The sequence below is a fragment of the Convolutriloba macropyga genome, chromosome 14, assembly GCF_964194025.1.
Source record: "Convolutriloba macropyga chromosome 14, txConMacr16.3, whole genome shotgun sequence".
Lineage (NCBI taxonomy): Eukaryota > Metazoa > Xenacoelomorpha > Acoela > Convolutidae > Convolutriloba > Convolutriloba macropyga.
The window spans coordinates 31,058,538-31,079,023 of NC_134481.1; the positions used below are offsets into that span (position 1 = coordinate 31,058,538).

A 20,486-nucleotide genomic window follows, 5' to 3' on the forward strand; every position below is an offset into this window, starting at 1 on the left:
TTTTATGTCCTCCTGGAAATGATAAACTCATACATGATTTCCTGGAACGGGGACAGGGATCTTACGAAGAAACAGCGTATAGTTTCTATAACATCATTTGAGCCCGGTATGATTACTAAGAAGTTGCATACAAGGATTGAATGCATACTGAAAAGGCGGTGAAATGCTTTGGGACTCAAGTCCGGATGTTGACAAGTTTTAAAATCTTCTAAACTTTTGCATTCTCGGTTTATGAATGAATACAAAAACCAGTTTTTAGCTCAACTCGTGCATATACTTGGTAGAGGTGTTTTAAGACTTGTTGATTTTCTATAACATATTGACTCTGGAGTTGATTTACCATTTTCAGAGCTGATGTTTGCTCTCACCATGATGTTGCCACTGTAGTACCCAACTGCAAAGTATCCCCCGGGTGTCTGGCTCGTAATTCTGAAACAATCCAGTATTCGTTTGAGCAAGCAAGTCTAGTCAAAGCACTTGTTAACTCACTTTTTCAAGCCTATTGATGACCAGACATATCGAGGTGATGTATTTTTTTATTAATATATGCTTAGAATTGAAAAACCAATTCATGATTATTAATTCATCAGGCTGTTGACAAAAAACATGCGTAAAATCTAAACAATTTGTTTCCAAAAATTGCAGTGACAAAATTCGGATTTTGAAAAAGTAATCTGAAATATTCAAACACACTTCTAATATTTCCTAGGGCTGCAAGCAACCAATGCGTTGAGAAAAGTTGAGAACTGGAGCCATAAAATGAGAATGGAATTCTGTGAGCTCTACTGGCAAAGATTTACGAAGCAAAAAATTGAAAATAAACCCAAACTTGAGATGTTAAAATTATTGCAGCTACTCTACTATTGCTAATACCTGTACACTATTGTAGCATGCGGCGTTCCTGCCAAATCTCCCGAGCCCGATTCCACCCCAATCACGGATCCTATTACTGTTCCCACAGGAGTGTTTTCATCTACACTCAATGTGGTCACACTTCCACCGTCGGTTGGTGCGAAATCATTCACAGGAGTGATGGTTACTGTCACTTCTGCGATGGCATTGCTGGTACCATCCGTAACAGTTACCTAAGAGGACAAAAGGTCAAAAATCGCTCCCGATTCATTCAACCTTTCTTGATGATACTAAAAATCAAGAGAAGAGAAGAAATGATTTGTCACAAAAAGACAATTTATTAATTTTAACACAAGTCACAAAAATGGAACAAATTATCAAGAGATTTTGAGGTAAAAATACAGATGGCTGACGTTATACTGAAAGCAGAAGCGATAGCTTGTTAGTGGAAAATATCCCATTACAAAAAAAAAACTGGGGAAAAGACCGAGAATTAAAGTTTTCAAACCTGAACTGTGCAGTAAGTATTCGTTTCATAGTCGGGCACAGTGTCAAAATATATGGCGTTGTTTGTGTTTGCAAAGTAGTTGCAGGGGTCACTTGTAATAGTATAGGTCAAAGTATCTGTGGCGTCATAATCAGTAGCTGTAACAGTCACTACAGGTGTGTTAATCGCCGTATTTTCTGGAAACGATTTATGATAATGAGCCGGGTTGAAAAATGGGGCATTATTGTTGACATCTACAACCGATACTGTGACTGTAGCCGTTGGCATCGTTCTGGTACTACCCGCAAAATTGTCGGTTGCGACTATTTCCACTTCGTAAACTTCAGCTTTTTGGGTGAAATCCAGCAACTCGTTCAGGTATAGATTGCCAACAGTCGGGTAGTCTAAAGTTGCTCCAGAACTATCAAAATCAGTCACAATCACGAATTCGTTTCCAGTTGCAGGGCCTCCAGTTGTTGCTGTGATTTTATGAATGCTGTATATTTCGCTATCGTACTTGTCAGAAGTCTGGTCGGCCACAACTGAAGTTACGAGAGTGCCAATTGGTTTGTCGTCGTCAAAGTTGACAGATTTTTTGAAAGAGGCGGCTGCATTAGGATCTGTGAACGTCGGGGGTTCCTCGTCAACATTTCGGAGCGTCACAGGAACGTACAAGTAGGTTGTTCGACACGGTGCAACTCCATCATTGTCTTTGACAAGAACTGTGATTACGTAATCAGTGTTGTCATTTTCCCAGTCAAGTGCTGTCGTAGTTGATGTCGAGATAACAGCTGAAATTATCAAGAAATTACTCATTTGCCATCAGCACGATGAGCTGGAAATTAATTTTTGAGGTCGGAAACTTTTGATTGTGACAATTTTTCAGTTTTACACACTGAAACAAACGTTTAAAAATTTATTTTCCGCTAACATTAAATCCACAAAAAATGGAAATATCTGAACTTATCACAATCTACAAATTGCAGATGACAGCTAATTTTTTTTTCAAATCGTGGTGTAGGTAACAATTTTTGCTACGGTACCGTTCCGAGATTACGTACAACTATGCCGACGTCTAAGAGTGCCGAAAGCGAAACTTATTTCAAGAGTGAAAAGAGCGAAACTTATTTCCGATAACATGAAAAGAGTCTTTCTGTGAGTTCAAGAGCATCTAAAGTAAATTTTAAAAAAGTCCCACGAGCCGCTGAGGCATGGCCATTGCCCGCAATTACTACTGTTTACTTAATGTTTGTCTTTCTGCAATTTTCTTATACTAATAAACAATAAGTCTTATAAGAATGCCGAAATTGGTTCTCGATATTGATTGGCCGATAATTTTTTGCGTCGTCTCAGTAAAATGACATGATTGGTTCAGAAATTTATCAAAATAAAAATTGAGTAAATTTCCGGCAAATTATAATCGGCATAGTATTACGTCGGCATAGTTGTACGTCACCCCGTTCCCAAATTTGATTCAATTGCAGTTTAACTGTCGGCAATAAGCGCGTGTCAATGACCTTACCATATCAATACTAGGCAAATAGCTTCTTTTACCGAATATATATGAGCACACAGACATTCTTCATAAGAAGAGTTGCGTTTTGACAAAAGGCAAAAAACTTAACAAAAACAGTAGAAACAAAAGATTACAATAATAAGTAAACAATAATAACTTGTCTCCCTGTTCTCTCCCAGTCTTCAAAAAAATAAACCAGCGTGATTGGCTGCTGATCATAATCAGTCGAATTAAAGATCTCCAACACTCACCTGTGTTTGATCCTCCACTGATCTCAAAAGGTGAGACTGGCGCATTTCGATCCGGAAGCAGACTGGATGAGGTCACGAGTATTGAGAAGTCAATGCCAGTAGTGCCACTTTGCCCTCCATCCGGATCAGTACATGTGATCGAGAGGCCATCCCCAAATGCGTCCACCAATTGATAATTTGTACTCTCTTCGTTGGCGTATTGATTCGGCAGTACCGGTCCTAATCAAAATTGAATTCTTTCCGTGTATGCCACCCGCGCGTAGTGGGTGCATGCCCAACCAATATTTTACAAAAAAATTACTAAGGAATGACACGTGCTCTGTAACTGGGGGATTGCATAATGTACTAGGAAGGGGGCACAAACAGAAAAGAGCTAAAATTGAAGTCAATAATTGTTTATCAAATCTCTATTTATGAACTTTTTGAGTAGTCATCTGCCCGTTCATATTGATTTATTTAGCTGAGCGAGTATTCTTTAGTATGGATAAAGCAAAACGAGCATGAAATGAAGTTTGTGAAATGAACTAAAGACCAGTTCAAGCAGAGATTAAAAACGTTGAAAGTCGACAAACGAAGCGAAGTCTGTTATACAAGAAACCCACCGGATACGAATTGTAGCAAAGAAAACAAACCCTTAAAATAATTTTTTAATCTACTAGCGCTGCTAGAAAAAAAAACCGAAGTTTTAGAACAGTAAAACTTCAAAATATGACATTTTTTTATTTATTTTTTTTTTAAATTTACCATCTTACTCTATTGACAGAATTAACAAACAGATAAACTGGGGCATAAAAGTTTGCTTTATGAAAACCAAATACGATACTGCCAGAGATCTACTTCTGGAGACTAAAATTCTTCCAGCAGAGCTCCAAATAACACGGGTGTCATTAAATAGGTTTTTCAATATTCTCCAACAAACAAGAAATCGCTCTAATAAACATTTCAGATTTTTGGAAAACGTGCCAATTATTGCAAACAAACGAACCCATAACCTTTTCTTAGAACAAAATGTAAGTAAAAATGGAGTATTGGTTCAATTGTTCGTAACTTTATTAGAAAATGAAACACAGTTCCAATTACAATTAGAAAAGAAACGTCGAAGACCAAATTTAAACAAAAAGTTATAGCGGGAAGGCTTAAACGACAAGAAAGAGTTCCAATAGACAGAAGGGTTGCAGGATTAAAACATATTTTTTATTAAACTATTTTAAGAAAACCGAACCTTAGTTTGTTATGAATTAGAAAATAATAATGTTTGATTATTAAATTTATAACATATGTAACAATAACCAAGTGGCTATTTTAATTTACAAGTTTCAGATTTTAAAAATATATCGATTTATAATACGATTGCAAAGCAAGCGAAAACAATTTCTCTCATAAAAACAAGAGTAGTAAATTTGTCGTATAGCATTAGATGAGCGACGTCATGCCCTTAAATTTGCCATAGTTTTGATAACAAATAAGGAAACCTCAGATATTGACAAAAGAGTACATTTTTCAAAAGTAGATTTTTCCTCAACATTGTCATTTTGCAACAAAAAACTGTTCTGCACCAATAAAAAGGTGACAACATTGTCCCTGAAAAGAGTGAGCAGAAGCTGCTATTAACTTCCCAACAAATAGATAAAAAACAAACAAAAGACCAAAGATTGCTAAAATACTCTAAAATTCCGCAAACAAGTTGAAAATCCCCAAATTTAGCGTGAAACTTGCTTCAGTTACCAAAAATTTCAGCGCACTACCAAAACCTCCTTAATACGATCACTATAATCTATTAAAAACGTTTAAGCAAAAAATATTACATTTAACCCAAAATAATTGCCTGAAAAAGGAGCTCTGTAGGCTACAAAAAATCGTTCCAAACCTATATCTTGCCCTCGAAAACAGAGCGGTATAAATGAAACAATAATCAGTATGAGTATAATGAGAAAAACTTAAATGTAAGCAGGATAGAAATTGAGTTGACCTTTGTCGCAGGGATGGTGATACTGACTGCCACATCAGCTGTTCTAGAGGTATCCGTGACAGAAGTGGCTACCACATCGAATGACACGCTGCTCACTTGCTCTCTAAAGTTGAAATCGCTTCGAGTGAGAAGAGATATTAAATTTAATAAACTGTAGAGACTTCGGACGTGATTTCTCTTTGAAATAAGGAATAAAAATCAAAATGAATAAACCAATTTAAAGTCGGTGATGAATGGTCAAATGCAATAAATTATTTGAAGTTCGGCTACGTCGAATGTAGGCGAATTGAGCGCATAAAATTACACCGCTCAATTTCTTGGCCAATCAGATTCATTGAAAATTCCATATCGCCACCACGGTGGCCGCCGTATTGGCCGACAGGGCGTTTAGCCGACAACCGAAAAATGACAATTTAACCGACAATTTAAGTAAAATGAGCAAAAAAACTTATTCTGAAGCTGTGGCTGGCCAATTTAAAACACTACTTCATAAGCGGAGAAATATACCGCAGTTCTTTCATCAACTTGTGTAACGAAAGTCTATCCGTGGTCGGGCCGTATTTTACCGCATCTGGCCATGCCTCGCGGGCCATGGCCATGCCTCAGCGGCCCGTGGGACTTGATATGAATCTATCACATCCGAACTACTGAGACTTTTATGGACCAATGAGACTTTTATGACCAATTATGATAAAACTGTCGGCTAAATTTCTCATTTTTTCCTTGTCAGCTAAACGCCCTGTCGGCCAATTTTCCTAGCACCATCGCCACCACACAATGCCCTTATTTGTAAATTTCGGCGATAAGGACGTTTTCAGGTTAATTAATACATGCGATGCAATCATAACTAGATTATAACGTAATCAGTAATACAAAACTGAATTTTCAAGCTTTCCGTTGTTCGGTTTGATAAAAGGTTCTGTGGTTTTATATTTCTCGATATTTGATGTAAACAAAATTGACTAACGGTAATTCGGTGAAACTATGGTACAATATAAGGACGAGGGAGTCGTGTTACAAGTTTGATATCCTTAGTACAAAACCATGAGTGTCCTGTACACATGTCGGTTTTTTTACCCCCCCCCCCCCCAACTTTTACACGAAGACAAGAAAGAGGCTCGGTAATGTGCGTTTGCACATAACGTTCCGACACTGCTCAACCGCATTTTTGACTTAATTGTCCATCAAATGAAGGTGAGATAGGAAAATGTAAACAAAAAAATTGCATACTGTTTGAATATAAATGGTGTATGAGCAAAAAATGAACAAAATGAAACCAGTAAACTAATTAAAAAGGCAGATTACCAAACCGATGGGACTTACCTAAAAGACAAGAAAAAAATCAAAAACAACCACAAAATAAACAAAAAGCATTAATAACGGCAAAAAAATCAGTATCTATTTTTTTCAAATACATCGGAGCAAATTCAGATGAAACCTACAAATTCAGTTGTCGTTCGCCAGAAAGTAGATGGGACCTTCCTTTAATGGGACTAGGTAACAATTTGAAAAAAAAACTAAAAGGGGAAAGTTCAAAAAACATTGAACCTTTGAAACCAAATTAAATCAAACTTGTCTTAAAAAATTAGATAGGTTCGCATATGACTCCTTAGAATGCCAAGTGGACCCATTGGTGACACCACGACAAAAGAACCCATATCAACAAGAAACAGGCGAAATTTAAGAAATACGAAAAGAAGGATACTTGAAGTCATTCTTTTTGATGTCCATTCATTGAAAAGATAATATTTGTTCACTCCTGTTCCTGTGATCATCAATGGCACCTGCTCTTAAAGAGACTATGTCAAAAACAAAAAAGAAAATGAGTTCAGTATCCAAAAAAGTAAAAAATTTGCAATGACAACACAGTGTTTGAATCAGAAGACATCGATTAAAATTAAATCGAAATCATTTTCAATGTTCATTTTAAAAGTGGATGAGAACTTCAGTGTGTGAACAAAATCCAAATTGACAAAAAGAAAAAAGGATTGCTGATGTTTTTGATGATGTTCAAAAACATCATTGCTGATGTTTTTGAAAAAATCCAAAATCAAGGTTGTTATATTTTTAGCTGACAAGGGAAGGCTTCAAAAAAGTCCATGTACACCTCAATAGGAAGAGAATGACACGCGCCCTCGACCAAAAAATTTTTACGACTACCAAAAAAGAAAAAACGGAATACAAAAAGTTCAATGAGAACACTGCGAGAAGAAACTTTTGAAGCCACTAAAAACAGCGTTTTCACTCTAAAAACAGCCTTCAGCTTCTTTTAATCCCAATAAAACTTGTCATGCTTGCGATAGCGCGAAAAAACTTCATAAGCTTTAAGTACTTTCTAACAATCATCAAAGACATTAAAATTGTGACTAATCAGGAAATACAGGATAGAATCAACAAATACAGGAAATAACAATAGGATATAAAAGTGTCAGAAGCAATTGTCGAAGTTTTTAAAATAATAAGACATTCACACAAAATATTACATGTGTTCAATTGGGCATCTTTTGAACGCCAGGATTTGGATGGAAGGATTATTTGAGAATTTTCCAGAAAAGAAAGGCACAAATAATTTAAAGAAAAATAACAACTTTTTTTTTCAAAACTCGTAGTTCCAACGTGTTATAAAACTATTAGTTATTTCGAAAAATGGCTCAACGCAGTGAAAATCTATTCTTTAGAAAGAAGATGAGAACTGAAATTATTGAGATCAAGCTTTAAGTTATTTCCAACAGCCATTCGTATCTGCTGAGAGCATTATATATGTTTACGTATTCGCCTTTAAGAGGTCAAAAGGTCTTTGTTTAGTTAGAGTAAGACAGAAACCAATAAAAGCAACTGCAAAAAGTGCGGGTACAACTCGAAATTTTACAAACTTTACACAATAAATAACATGAGCTAGCGCCTGAAATCTTTATTTATTTTACTTAGGTTTAAATCAAACCCATTCGAGCGTCAATAAAAGCTTTTTATGAAAATGGACTTGTCTGTTTTTGACACATGAAAGTGTGATAAGATTTAATAAAAACAGCGGCCCAATGGATTTTGAATAATTTTGATTGCTAGAATTAACGATGATTCCAAAACCATTCTTTCGTCCTCTACGCGTCTACTTAAACACGTATTTGGTTAATGAGTTTAAATAGTATACTACTTAAATTGAAACAACAATTATTCAGTAAGTCAAATTGAAAAAAATAACGCCAAAAATTAAAAAAAAAACTACGACAAATCATATTAATGTTCTCATCAAATTTAAACCTCAATAATTTTTTGACAAAAAGTAATTTAAAAAATGTTGGTATTAAAATTTTAGAGATGTATTAAAATTTTAGGAACTTTCTAGTGATGCCACACAAAACTCAATATGACGACTAAGCAAAACTAATTTTGGATGAGCAAAAAAAACCAGTTGAGCGCATAGTTGCTCCCCCACTAAGTTGGGGTAAGAACCAATATTGTTTGCAATTCAAACTTGCATAAAAAATTGTGTAGAAATGGCATTTACAGTTTAATGCTGCCGCGACGCCTTGAAATAAAGACATTTAATCTATCATAAAAATTTGATTAAAATGTAATCCAAAGACCCAAGTGTGTTTTGACCATTTTTGCGCCTATCTTCCACGTAATTCTTCCACAAGATTAGCTTTACGCCTCTATTTCTTTGACAACCGGACATAAAAATCCATCTTTTTGGCCAGAAAAAGAAAAAAACCGACTTGGCAATCATTAATTTAAGTAGTCGCAATTGAACAAAGGTCAGCAAAGGTCAGAGTAGTCGGGAAGTTGTCAAAAAATCAGAATAAACAATCCACGAATATATTTTTTAAAACGCTATAAAAAAATTGGTGGGGATAGGGGTTTTTCCTAATTTTGCTCATTTTTCAGCTATTACTCTATTATGATTTGTTTATCTCAAGATATTTGAGCATGATATTTATCTGGCGAAAATCGCACTAACCGGTCTAGCAAGGTTCTGTATCCTTAATGCAAAAAATTGTAAGTTCTTGCAAGTGTAAGCCAGATTCTATAAATTTAAACCTTCCACTTGAGAGTTCTTAAAAGATAACTATTCCTCTTACTTACTTAGTTTGATTTCACAGCAACGAGTATGTCATACCTATCAATAGGCGCTTTAAGTGTAATGGCTCCTGTGAAACTGTTGATGGAGAAATACTCTTGCGATGAATTTATGGCATATGACACCTCATGGTCGTCTCCAATGTCTACAGTACCCGGGTTGGTTGTCGTCAGCACCCCCGTTTGACCGACCAACGTCCCAATTTCGGACGACTCGTTCAGAGTGAATGAGTAGGAGACTTGATCGAACACCGGGTTGTATTCGTTCACGCGGGTGATTTTGACAAAGACATAAGAGTCGGCGTGACGGTTGCAAGGGTTGGCGTCGCACACTCGGACCTAAAATTAGGTTTATGAAGCTGCAGTCTCAATTTCTGTGTGGTTAATTATACGTAATCGTACTTTTTTGCAACCCAACTACGTACATCAGTCTTTCTTGCACCCCCCCCCCCCCCCCTCCAACAGCACAAAAATTTTGATCTATACGATAACTTTTCTTTGTGCCTGGTAACTAGTGGCCAACTTTAAAGCAAAGGCATTTTTGACACAAATAACTGACAAAATTCGATCCTATGAAGCAAGGGATCAAATAAAGTATACAATAGAGGGACTGAAAATTAAAAAAAAACAATAATTTAGTGTTTGATTTTAATCATTAACTTATATTCAATTTGAGATTTACTAACATCTATTAATCTCAAGACTTGAAATAGCTCAACTCAACTTTTTAAACCATTTTTTCATGAGAAGAGAACCAATCACGACCAATAACAGACCACCGATATAAAGTCAACTGAGATACGACCCAATGATGAAAGCATAAAGTTTTGCATATATTTAAAGAAGCAAACTTTCAGGGGACACTGTAAAACTTCTTTGGGTTTTCGCGAAAAACCAAATAAATCACGCAGAGCCCAAAGAATTTTGAATTTTAATCCAAATCATTTGCTATTAGCCACTGACCTAGGGTAACCTAAGAATAGTACAAATCTAAAAACAGTGGTTTTATTTTTGTAACGTATCAATGATTAGATAACAGTCTTGGTCAGAAACAGTTCTTGCAGACTGTTGAAACAAATCTGTTCATTCAATATATTTTTATTAAGTCAACTGAACAATCGAAACTAATTATTTCAGTCACTTTGACTGGCTTTGTAAGTTCTAGAACCAAAGAGACATTAAAGAGCTTTCAATACAAAAATTTGAAAATTTTGCTTAATTTTTTTCCTAATTTTTGCTGAGGGACCAAAAAATCGTCACGCGAACAATTTAACTGATATCATTTTGTCATCATTAGTCAGCATTTACAAAAAGTTTCAGAAAAGCTGCTTGAGAAATACTTACAGTAGTTAAATAGCATAAAAGGCAGGAATTTTATAAGTTTGTAATTTTTGACAAATAAAGATATGGACAGTGTGCTTCAATGACGATGATAATCAATTTGCCATATTTTTTCGATTATCTGATATCTGAATTGCAGTCAAATTTAACAATATTTTATTCAAGAAACTTTGATTCATCGAAAGTATTGATTCTAAATTCAGAACGTATTTGATAGGAGAGTGACTCTTGAGCAATAAAAAATGTGAAGCATGAAAGCTTGGCGGGGAAAAATACAAACAAGCTCACTTTTCTCGACTAATGCTTGACATTCAAGAAAATATCTCTTAATTCAAGAAATATTATCTCTTAATACGGTGCCATAACAGAGCTGATACTGAGACAGATGTATGAATATAAAAGCTGCTAAAATGTGCAAAAACGGCAGATAGTTTACAGTACCAGAAGAGGGGGCGTTTGATCTAGAAACCGATGATCGAGCCTAAGCAGGGGTGGTGAGTGTTATGTAATAAATGCACTGAAGTTATGGAAAATGGGTAAGGAAAAAGTGCCAACCACATCTCATAAGCGTTGAAAGTCTGGAAAATGCACTGACACCAACTGAAAAATAAATTTTACAGCGATAAAATCGTCCATAATTTTCCGTTTAAACTGTTAACAAGTGCTGATATTATATAGGAAGTAAGAAATGTGTTAAAAAATCAACATATTAAGCGAAAAGTTATTCAAGATTTATCTGCTGAAATATAAATTCCTCTCAGCAGCTGTCAATCCGTTTCTTAAATAAATTTCAGCAATAAAACGCGCCAAGAGTTCCGAATTGGAAATAAAAATCCAATATATACAATCAAATAATTCAACTATTAATTTCTATTTTCTGAATTCCGTTTTTTTTCGGCTCCGGGCCGCTCGGCTTTTTATCCTAGCTCCTTCAAACAGATATGCAATTGTGAATAGTAAATGCAATTGATTAGAAGCAAATTTATTCCTGGGCGTTGCACATTTGCTTGGAGGGGGGAGGATAGCAGGAAAAATTTGGTTCTCAAATTTGATGCATTAACGGACTTGAAGTACAGTTTTGATTGAAATGCCATAACTTTTGCTAACTGAGGAGCTGCGGCATTTGTCAGGTAAAAAATTGCGTCCGAAAAGGATCACAAATGACGTGGATTGCATAAGACCCCGCTACAATTTAAACATACTCTGACCATTAAAATTACTTCTCGTGAATACCTAAAATTGCATTGAGAGATTAAAAAGCACATCGGATGGCGAAGATAGTAAAGTGAGAGCTGATCAGAAAGAAGTCATTACGAGGCCAATCCTACATTTTGAGCCAGCAAATTTGCTTGGCGAAGTCAGCATTGTCCACTCTCCCAAGTTTTAAGATAGGTTTTTATAGGCTTTTGCGGACAACAGTAACAGTGGCGCAAACTAGTTCAAATTTGCTCTGAATTGAAAGAATTTGTCACAGATTTCTTCTTAAACTGATTAAAGGAGAAATAGTTGGCTATAATTGGATCTTTTTAATCAAAATTCAGTAAAGGGTAATTATAATTTTAATCCGTCAAAATTTTGAACATAAATTAAAGGTTCAAAACTTATCTTAAAGTGGGTTGAACTTAAAGTGAGGGATAATTATTCGTTTAATCAGTCAAGGCTTCTGAAACGGATTAGAGATGAAAAATCGAGATATAATTAGTACTTCTCATCAAAATGGAGTGAGGGGTAATTATAATAATAATCAGTCAAAGTTTTGAACATATATTCAAAGTTAAAATGCAGTGATGACAATATCCCTGGTCACAAATTGGGGACATTTGTGACATAAAAACGTGATTTTTCGAGATCAGTGACAAAATTTTGTAGCGATTGTACGGAGCTTTTTTTTTGTCACTGTTGTCCACAATTTAACCAATTTTATGCCACGCGAGATGGGATGACAAAATATTGTCACTCGTGTTCGCAAACGCCGATTCTGGTGAATTTGTAGGATTGGCGGCGTATTGGTAATTGAGAAGTTACCCCAACTAAGACAGCCTGGGTTCCATAAGTCTCGGCATCAATCGCAGTTGTGACATCAACTCGGCCATTAGACTGAATTGTGACAAAGTTGTTTGAGCTGCTCTGGCTCGGAGACAGAACCTCGCTCTGCTCTGAGAAGATGAGACTACCAGTGTCCAAGTCCTCTGCCTCGATGGTCGCCAAGTTGTTCTGAGTTGTACCTTCATCGATATGAAGAGTCCTGAAAATAGGGCATAATGAGAATAATGGCGTATATTCAAATGCTGACCTCTTTTCAACAATTGCCTCCCATATTGCAAAAGGAGATTCAATTTTTGAATATAATTAAAACAATCAATTTATTGACCAACAGAACTAGGCTACTATGCAAATTTTTGAGTACTATATAATACAACGTTGAGTATAGTTTAAAAGGGGAAGCAATTCACCACGAAGTACCATAAGTGAGGTTGAAAAAAGATCAATTATTCATACTTGAAACTGTTGAAAAATGAAATAAGTTACACTCTCTTATTAGAGTTTTAATTTAAGCATGTTCTTAAATCAGCCTTAAATGTAATTTTTTTTATCTTTATGGTAAAGTACCTCATGATTTACAAAATTAAAAATATTTAGGGTTTATTTTTATATATGAGAATATAAACAAACAGCAATCCATTTGAATTCCTTAACTGTTCTCTCTGAGTGTGTCTCATTTTCTTGTACAACCCAAAGATAATTTTCTAATATTAAACCAGAAAAAAATTAATATTTTGGCATATTAAAAAACATTTTTGTGTCAAAAAATACGTTCACCACAATCTGCAATTTTGAAGCTGAATTTTGCTAAGCAAGTTTGACTTGCGGTGAAGCGTGAATTTTTGATGTTCCGAACGAGATTTCATTCTTGTTTATCGGTTTACACTGAAAATATTGTTAGGTTTTACTCTTTTACTGTTTGCCAAGCTGTTACTTTTTGTTGCCAATGCAAATGCGTTCAAGCGAGAGGAAATAACATGTGCGTTCGCACAGATTGTTCTATAGCCCATTTCGCCGAGCGGTTAAGACCTCTGGCCCGCGCCCCAGAGGTCGCTGGTTCGAAACCCGTCAAAGTCAGAACTTTTTTGCCCCCATAAAATTTTGTTTATGGTTTTTAGGTTAAACTTAATAGGTTTTTGACCCCTTTTTGACCTTCAACTAGAGATCAAAGATACGTTTGGCGGACGACCTTCTGGTTGTCTAATGCAGTAAAAAACATGCGGTTTTCTCTCGTATAGAGAGCTTATGGTTTTTTGTGTGTTATCGGAGGTAATGTTATTGTCTTGTACATTCGAGATACGCTTGTTACACATGTTTCTATACGTAAATAGATCATGAAAATTTCTTCGTGAGTTTGTCTATGTCCCGATACATAGTAAAGCCTTACAAATTGAGTCTTGAATTTTATATACTTTTTCTTTCAAGAAATATTCAAACTTATTTACTCGATACGAGAACGAGGCACAACATTTGGTCAACCGACCCGGATCTTCTTACTCTCAACAAGAAGGATCTCCTGCCAGATTGGAACCTAGCTAAGTTTAATGGTAATCCCTTGCAGTGGCATGAATGGTACGGCCAATTTAAGAGCGCTATTGATTCGCAGGCCCTAAGTGATGACATCAAGTTGACATATTTGAAAACTCTCGTAGTAGGTAAAGCCAAAGATGCCATTGCAGAATTCGCTTATTGTGGAAAAATGTACAGAGATGCACTGAAAACACTTAAGCGAAAGTTCGGACAACCCCAAGCAGTTGCCACTGCTCACCTTGACAAATTGGCAAACTACCCTTCAATTAAGATGCACAGCTCTGATCAAATCAACCATTTTTCCACAACTGTCTCTAGTCTTGTTGGCGTCTTCAGGTCTTTGTCCTATGATGCAGATCTTCAGAGTTCATCACTCTTGAATCAGGCAGTTCAGAAATTGCCACCAAATTTGAAGGAATCATGGTCACTGCACACCGTGAAAAGAGACTTGATTCGCCCTACAATGTTGGATTTCAACGACTGGTTGAAGGAAAGAGCGGAGGGTCATGATCGCATGAAAACCACTTCTTTCAGAAGCAAACCAGAAGACACCAACAGCAATGGTGCAGTAAAGACCAAAGTGTCTTCGAAAGTATTCGCGTCCAACTCGAAGTCATATAGTGTTAATAGGCAGTCTCAAAGTTCAAAGAATGATCACGCACCTTGCGTACTTTGTAAATCACAACATCCGATTTGGCGATGTCAGACTTTTAAGGAAAAAACTCCGACGCAGCGTGCTAAAATAGCCGCAGAGAACCAACTCTGCTTTTCTTGCTTGAATGGTAAGCATTCGTTTCGTACGTGTCCGAATCAGCGCAAATGTAATCGCGAAGGCTGTCGCAGTACCCATAACATCTTGCTGCATGGTGCTGAGCGGATTTTCCCAGCAAGCGGCCAAAACAAATCTGCTGATGCATCACAACCAAAAGTCAACACAACAAAAACGTCAACAACCACTGTAGACGATGCAAGTACTCACGGAACAAGCAGCACATCAGGACTCACATCGATCACTGATGTCAAGGGTCTTTTGCAGGTCCTCGAAGTCGATCTAGAGGGACAGTCACAGAAGTGCGCACGAGCACTTGTTCTCTGCGATACAGCATGCAGTCACTCCTGGATCTCCAGTGAACTCGCAAAACGTCTCCATTTGAGAGGAACACCGTTCAATTTGACGGTGAACGGTATCAATACGCAAGAGACAATCAACACTGAAGCTGTTCAGGCCAAAGTGACCCCAATTGGTGAGAATACCTGTTCTCCGTTTGAGTTGTTGCCGTACGTGAAAGAAAACCTTCGCGTTGGGTCTGACAAAATTGATATCGTTACCCTGCAAGATAAATATCTTCATTTGAGTGTGTTACCTCCAAAGAGTTATGATTACGCGAACGTAGAGATGATACTTGGTCAAGACGCGTACCACGCCATCCGCCCGCTCGAGTATTTCGAAACCGACTCGAAATCCTCTCCCGTTGCCGTTCGTTTACGGTTAGGATGGGTACTAAGTGGTCCAATGCCGTCAGCGTCCGGTCTAATCTCGACAAGTTTTAAAGCGGTAGTTGAACATGACTCTGAGTTGGCAACACAAATCAAATCGTGGTATGACATGGAATCATACGTGGCTGTTAAGCAAGTGGATCTGCGCTCAGCGTCCGACCGTCGAGCCGTCGAAATTCTCGATCAGTCAACCGTACACGAGAAAGGTCGTTACTTCGTTGGTATGTTGTGGTCTTCCGATGAAGTCAAACTTCCCAACAATTATTTTTCTGCATTGGTCCAGCTGAAGTCCTTAGAGAAGAGACTTAGTAAAGATCCCGACTTACGCGAACGCTACGCACAAACAATACGAGAAGATTTGAGTAAAAAGTATGTTGTTAAAGTGCAAACCGGTGAGAAAACTGAGCATCAACCCGGCAGGAAATGGTATTTGCCGCATCATCCGGTCATGAACCCAAACAAACCTGGTAAGGTGCGAAGGGTCCTCAATGGTGCCTCCAAGTTTCAAGGAGTTTCTTTGAACAAAGTGCTGCTAACTGGTCCAGATCTTCTACAGAAATTGATTCACACGCTGATCAGATTCCGTCAGCATCAAATTGCGGTATCCGCTGACATCGAGGGAATGTTCCTGCAGGTAGGTGTGTTGCCATCTGATCAACCAGCTCTCCGTTTTTTGTGGCGGGAGGACCCCTCAAAGACCGTTGAGGTGTATCAGTACACTCGACACATCTTCGGCGCCAAAGACTCACCGACTTGCGCAAATTACGCGTTGCAGCGAACAGCACGAGATCATGAAAAAGAGTATCCAGACGCAGCAAAGGCAGTTCATGAAAAATTCTATATGGATGATTACCTGGACTCAATGGAATCTCCTGATGAGGTGCTCAAGCGGTCACGAGACTTGGTCAAATTACTTAGTAAGGGTGGTTTCAAACTAACTAAGTTTATTAGTAACGTGCCAGGTTTTACTAGAAGAGCTTGAAGATCAATCAGTTGAGTCTGTTCGGAAAGTCATTGGTGCATCAATGGAAGAGTCATCCTCCCATGTTTTGGGATTAAAATGGGATCATACCAAAGACACTCTAGTAGTAAGTCGCGGCACTTCTTGGGATTGCAGTAAAGCTGTCACGCAAAGGTTGGTTTTGAGTTTAGTAGCCAAAGTATTCGATCCCATTGGCTTAGTTGCTCCTTTTACCGTCACAGCACGACTTCTCCTGAAAAATGTTTGGCGTTTACATGGTCAGAGCTGGGATAAAAGACTCCCCAATGAAATGACTGATCAATTCTCCTCCTGGAGTTCTGAGTTACCAACGCTGGCTTTGTTAACCATACCTCGCTGCTATTTTTCCGGTCCTTTTGAACACCTCGAATTGCACGTATTCGGAGATAGTTCTCAGGAAGTTTTTAGCGCAGTTGCGTTTTTGCGTGCACTTGTCAGTCCACCATCTGAAAATAAACGTACCGAACTTGCATTCGTGATTGGAAAAGCACGTGTCGCCCCAATGAAGACACTCACCGTGCCGAAGCTTGAACTACAGGCAATTTTGCTCGCAGCCCGATTGAGAGAAGAAATATGCAAAGCACTTACCGTACCTGTTCAAAACACGTTTATGTGGACAGATAGCACTACTGTCCTCCAATGGTTGAACTCACTGGACAAGCAACCGATATTTGTCGCAAACCGCGTCTCGGAGATTCTTGAAGGGACAAGTGTTGATCAATGGCATCATGTTGCATCTCATGCTAATCCAGCCGACGCAGGTACCAGAGGAATGTCTTCTGAAGCGCTCCAAAAAAGCAGTTGGTTGCATGGTCCCCAGTTTCTCCGAACGTCCGATTTCCCGTTCCAGCCGAATACCTATGTAGTCAAAAACATCAAATTGAAGAGTCATTCAACTGAAGCATCCCCTTCAGAGAAGACTTCCACTTTGATAACCGACGTTTTCAAAAGTGACTTTAGCCTTCCGTTCCGTAAGTTCAGTTCGTATCCTAAACTGCTTAGGATTCTTGCGTATTGCATGCGATTACTTCCTCGTCATCTCGCCTATCGGTCTTCTGGAAAGGAAATAGTTGATCCGGAAGAACTTAGCGCTGCAGAACAAAAGCTGCAGTTAATTATTCAGTCTGAATCATTTCCCATTGAGCGACAGCAGCTTGCTCAAGAAAAACAAATTAACATGAAAAGCCGTATTGCCGTTTACTCGCCGTTCATTGGACCTAGTGGCCTACTACGGTCCGCCGGTCGCATTAAACGACTCGCCGAAATTGACTTTGACTTGAAGCATCCAATAATACTTGATGGACGCCATCCATTAGTTCTGTTGTTCCTACGCCACATGCATCTGAAACATCACCATGAAGGTATCGATTATCTCCGTGCACTTATCCAACAAAGATTTGCGCTCCTGAAACTTCGTTCAACACTCCGTTCTATTCGCTTCAGTTGCGTTCTTTGCCGAAAAAGAAATGCAACACCCGTCCAGCCGATGATGGCTGATCTTCCGTCTGAACGACTTGGGTTTCAGAGTCCGCCTTTCACCAACGTGGGTCTAGATTACTTTGGACCTTTTTACGTAACGATACGCCGCTCATCTGAGAAAAGATGGGGCTTCTTGTTCACATGTCTCACGACTCTTGCCGTGCATGTTGAGATAGCGCACTCGATGGATGCAAACACCTGCGTGATGGGTATCGAGCGATTCATCGCACGCCGTGGAATGCCATCAGTAATCTGGTCAGATAATGGGACGAACTTTGTCGGTGCAGAAAAGGACCTATTGGCATGTCTGCTCAATTGGGATGCAAAATTGATAGCTTCAAAACTCGCACAGAAGGGAATCAAATGGAAATTTAATCCGCCTGCGTCGCCGCATCATGGAGGCGTCTGGGAAAGGCTTGTGCGTAGTTTCAAGCGAACTTTGTACGCCATACTCGACAACCGCCGACTTACTGATGAAATACTTCATACGACTTTCTGTTTAGTCGAACAGACGCTGAATAACCGCTCGCTGACGCCGGTTAGTTCCGACGCTAACGACTTCGACGCCTTGACGCCGAACCACTTCCTCCTTGGAAATCGCAGTTCCTGTTTGCCTTCACTCGCTCCGGTTGATGACTTTAACCATCGTAAGAGGTATGCTAGAGCGCAAGCTTACGCGAATGAGATTTGGAAGCGTTGGTTAAAAGAGTACGTCCCTGCGTTGAACCGCCGCCCCAAATGGAGAACTCAACCAACCGGAATGCTGAAAACTGGCGACTTAGTCTGGATAGTCGATGACAACAGCCCAAGGGGCCACTATCCGCTCGCTAGAGTTTCGAGTCTGCGTTACGGTAACGATGGAATTGCGCGATCTGCCGAAGTGCAAACACCAAACGGCACCCTATCCCGCCCCGTAATTAATCTAATGCCTGTCTTAGAATCATCACTTTTGGGGTCGGAGGATGTTGCCAATGCAAATGCGTTCAAGCGAGAGGAAATAACATGTGCGTTCGCACAGATTGTTCTATAGCCCATTTCGCCGAGCGGTTAAGACCTCTGGCCCGCGCCCCAGAGGTCGCTGGTTCGAATCCCGTCAAAGTCAGAACTTTTTGCCCCCATAAAATTTTGTTTATGGTTTTTAGGTTAAACTTAATAGGTTTTTGACCCCTTTTTGACCTTCAACTAGAGATCAAAGATACGTTTGGCGGACGACCTTCTGGTTGTCTAATGCAGTAAAAAACATGCGGTTTTCTCTCGTATAGAGAGCTTATGGTTTTTTGTGTGTTATCGGAGGTAGTGTTATTGTCTTGTACATTCGAGATACGCTTGTTACACATGTTTCTATACGTAAATAGATCATGAAAATTTCTTCGTGAGTTTGTCTATGTCCCGATACATAGTAAAGCCTTACAAATTGAGTCTTGAATTTTATATACTTTTTCTTTCAAGAAATATTCAAACTTATTTACTCGATACGAGAACGAGGCACAACACTTTTCAAAATGTCCAATTTATTTCTGTGTACAAACTATACAAGAGCACTCAGTTTAAATTCAAGGTCGAATGCCCTGAGAGAATGTTTCCAACGAAATTGTTCATGTTCTTCCTAGAAATGGAACAACAAAAATATTTTTCATCAAAAAAAAGAAGTTTCAAAAATAGAGTCACTTACATTTTGGGGTGCAATACAATCAGATGGACGGAATCCACCTGTTAGATGTCCAAATAATCCCAAAGCTTAACATTACCTAGAAATTTTTAGAAACCAACAAAAAAAAATGGTTTTTTTTTCGAGACCCTGATTTTCAACTAGCGTACTGTCATTGATTTCGTACAGAAAAAAGATTTCTTGGAGTTGCCTGCCTTTAGTTCGGATTTTAAAACAGTTAAAATTTCGTTGATCATTTTGAAGCAGCAATTTATAAAAACGGGTAATTAGTTGTGTAAATTTAGAGCGTAAAGTGTCAGAAATTCGGATTGATTTTTTAAACAGATGTTGTTGCAAGCATGTATGATAACTTTATGAAACTGTCTGCTAGAGTCTCAGAGAACTAAACGCGCAATGATTGGTTAGTAAAGAACTGGTTTGAACTCAGATGTTCTTTCATTTGATGTTTGTTGAAATATTCAAAATTTCTTCTCGTGTACGTAGCCTTATGGTACCATGGGGTATCAGAGTTTTGATCTTGTTCATTTATACTCAGTTGTTCATTCAAACTCAGTTTTGATGTTCTTTTTTGATATTGTTCATTGTCCATTCGACTATAAAAATTATTATATCAAATAAATAGATTGCACAAATTACAAATTTAAAGAACCGTGAATAAAGAAAATTTGGAACGGATTGAGATTATCATAAAAAATATTGCGATAAACTGCAGTTCTGCGTCATAATAAATCAGTGCACTTGGCAACAACGGCAAAGAGGTAAGTTAACTACATTT

General features: G+C 38.1%; 3 protein-coding genes across 3 annotated transcripts in view; 2 read left to right on the forward strand and 1 right to left on the reverse strand.

Annotated features, from left to right (window-relative positions):
* LOC142352900 (protein dachsous-like) overlaps positions 1 to 13,108 on the reverse strand; it is a 165,768-nt gene extending 152,660 nt beyond the window's left edge. The window contains exons 1-8 of the mRNA XM_075405055.1: positions 13,104 to 13,108; positions 12,519 to 12,738; positions 9,193 to 9,491; positions 5,076 to 5,101; positions 3,107 to 3,325; positions 1,361 to 2,130; positions 874 to 1,085; positions 341 to 429 (exon numbers count right to left, since the gene is read on the reverse strand). Coding sequence (XP_075261170.1) covers positions 341 to 429; positions 874 to 1,085; positions 1,361 to 2,130; positions 3,107 to 3,325; positions 5,076 to 5,101; positions 9,193 to 9,491; positions 12,519 to 12,738; positions 13,104 to 13,108 — 1,840 coding nt within the window. The remainder of the gene's footprint in view (positions 1 to 340; positions 430 to 873; positions 1,086 to 1,360; positions 2,131 to 3,106; positions 3,326 to 5,075; positions 5,102 to 9,192; positions 9,492 to 12,518; positions 12,739 to 13,103) is intronic.
* Positions 13,109 to 14,235: 1,127 nt separating this feature from the next.
* Positions 14,236 to 16,545, forward strand: LOC142352901 (uncharacterized). The gene has a single exon (XM_075405056.1). It carries the CDS (start codon positions 14,236 to 14,238, stop codon positions 16,543 to 16,545), a length of 2,310 nt encoding a protein of 769 aa, XP_075261171.1.
* Positions 16,546 to 17,065: 520 nt separating this feature from the next.
* LOC142352903 (uncharacterized) lies at positions 17,066 to 19,072 on the forward strand. The gene has a single exon (XM_075405057.1). It carries the CDS (start codon positions 17,066 to 17,068, stop codon positions 19,070 to 19,072), a length of 2,007 nt encoding a protein of 668 aa, XP_075261172.1.
* The last annotated feature ends 1,414 nt before the right edge of the window (positions 19,073 to 20,486 follow it).

Coding starts and splice junctions, on each gene's coding strand:
- LOC142352901 (XM_075405056.1), top strand. CDS start 14,236: ATGTACAGAGATGCACTGAAAACACTTAAGCGAAAGTTCGGACAACCC.
- LOC142352903 (XM_075405057.1), top strand. CDS start 17,066: ATGAAGACACTCACCGTGCCGAAGCTTGAACTACAGGCAATTTTGCTC.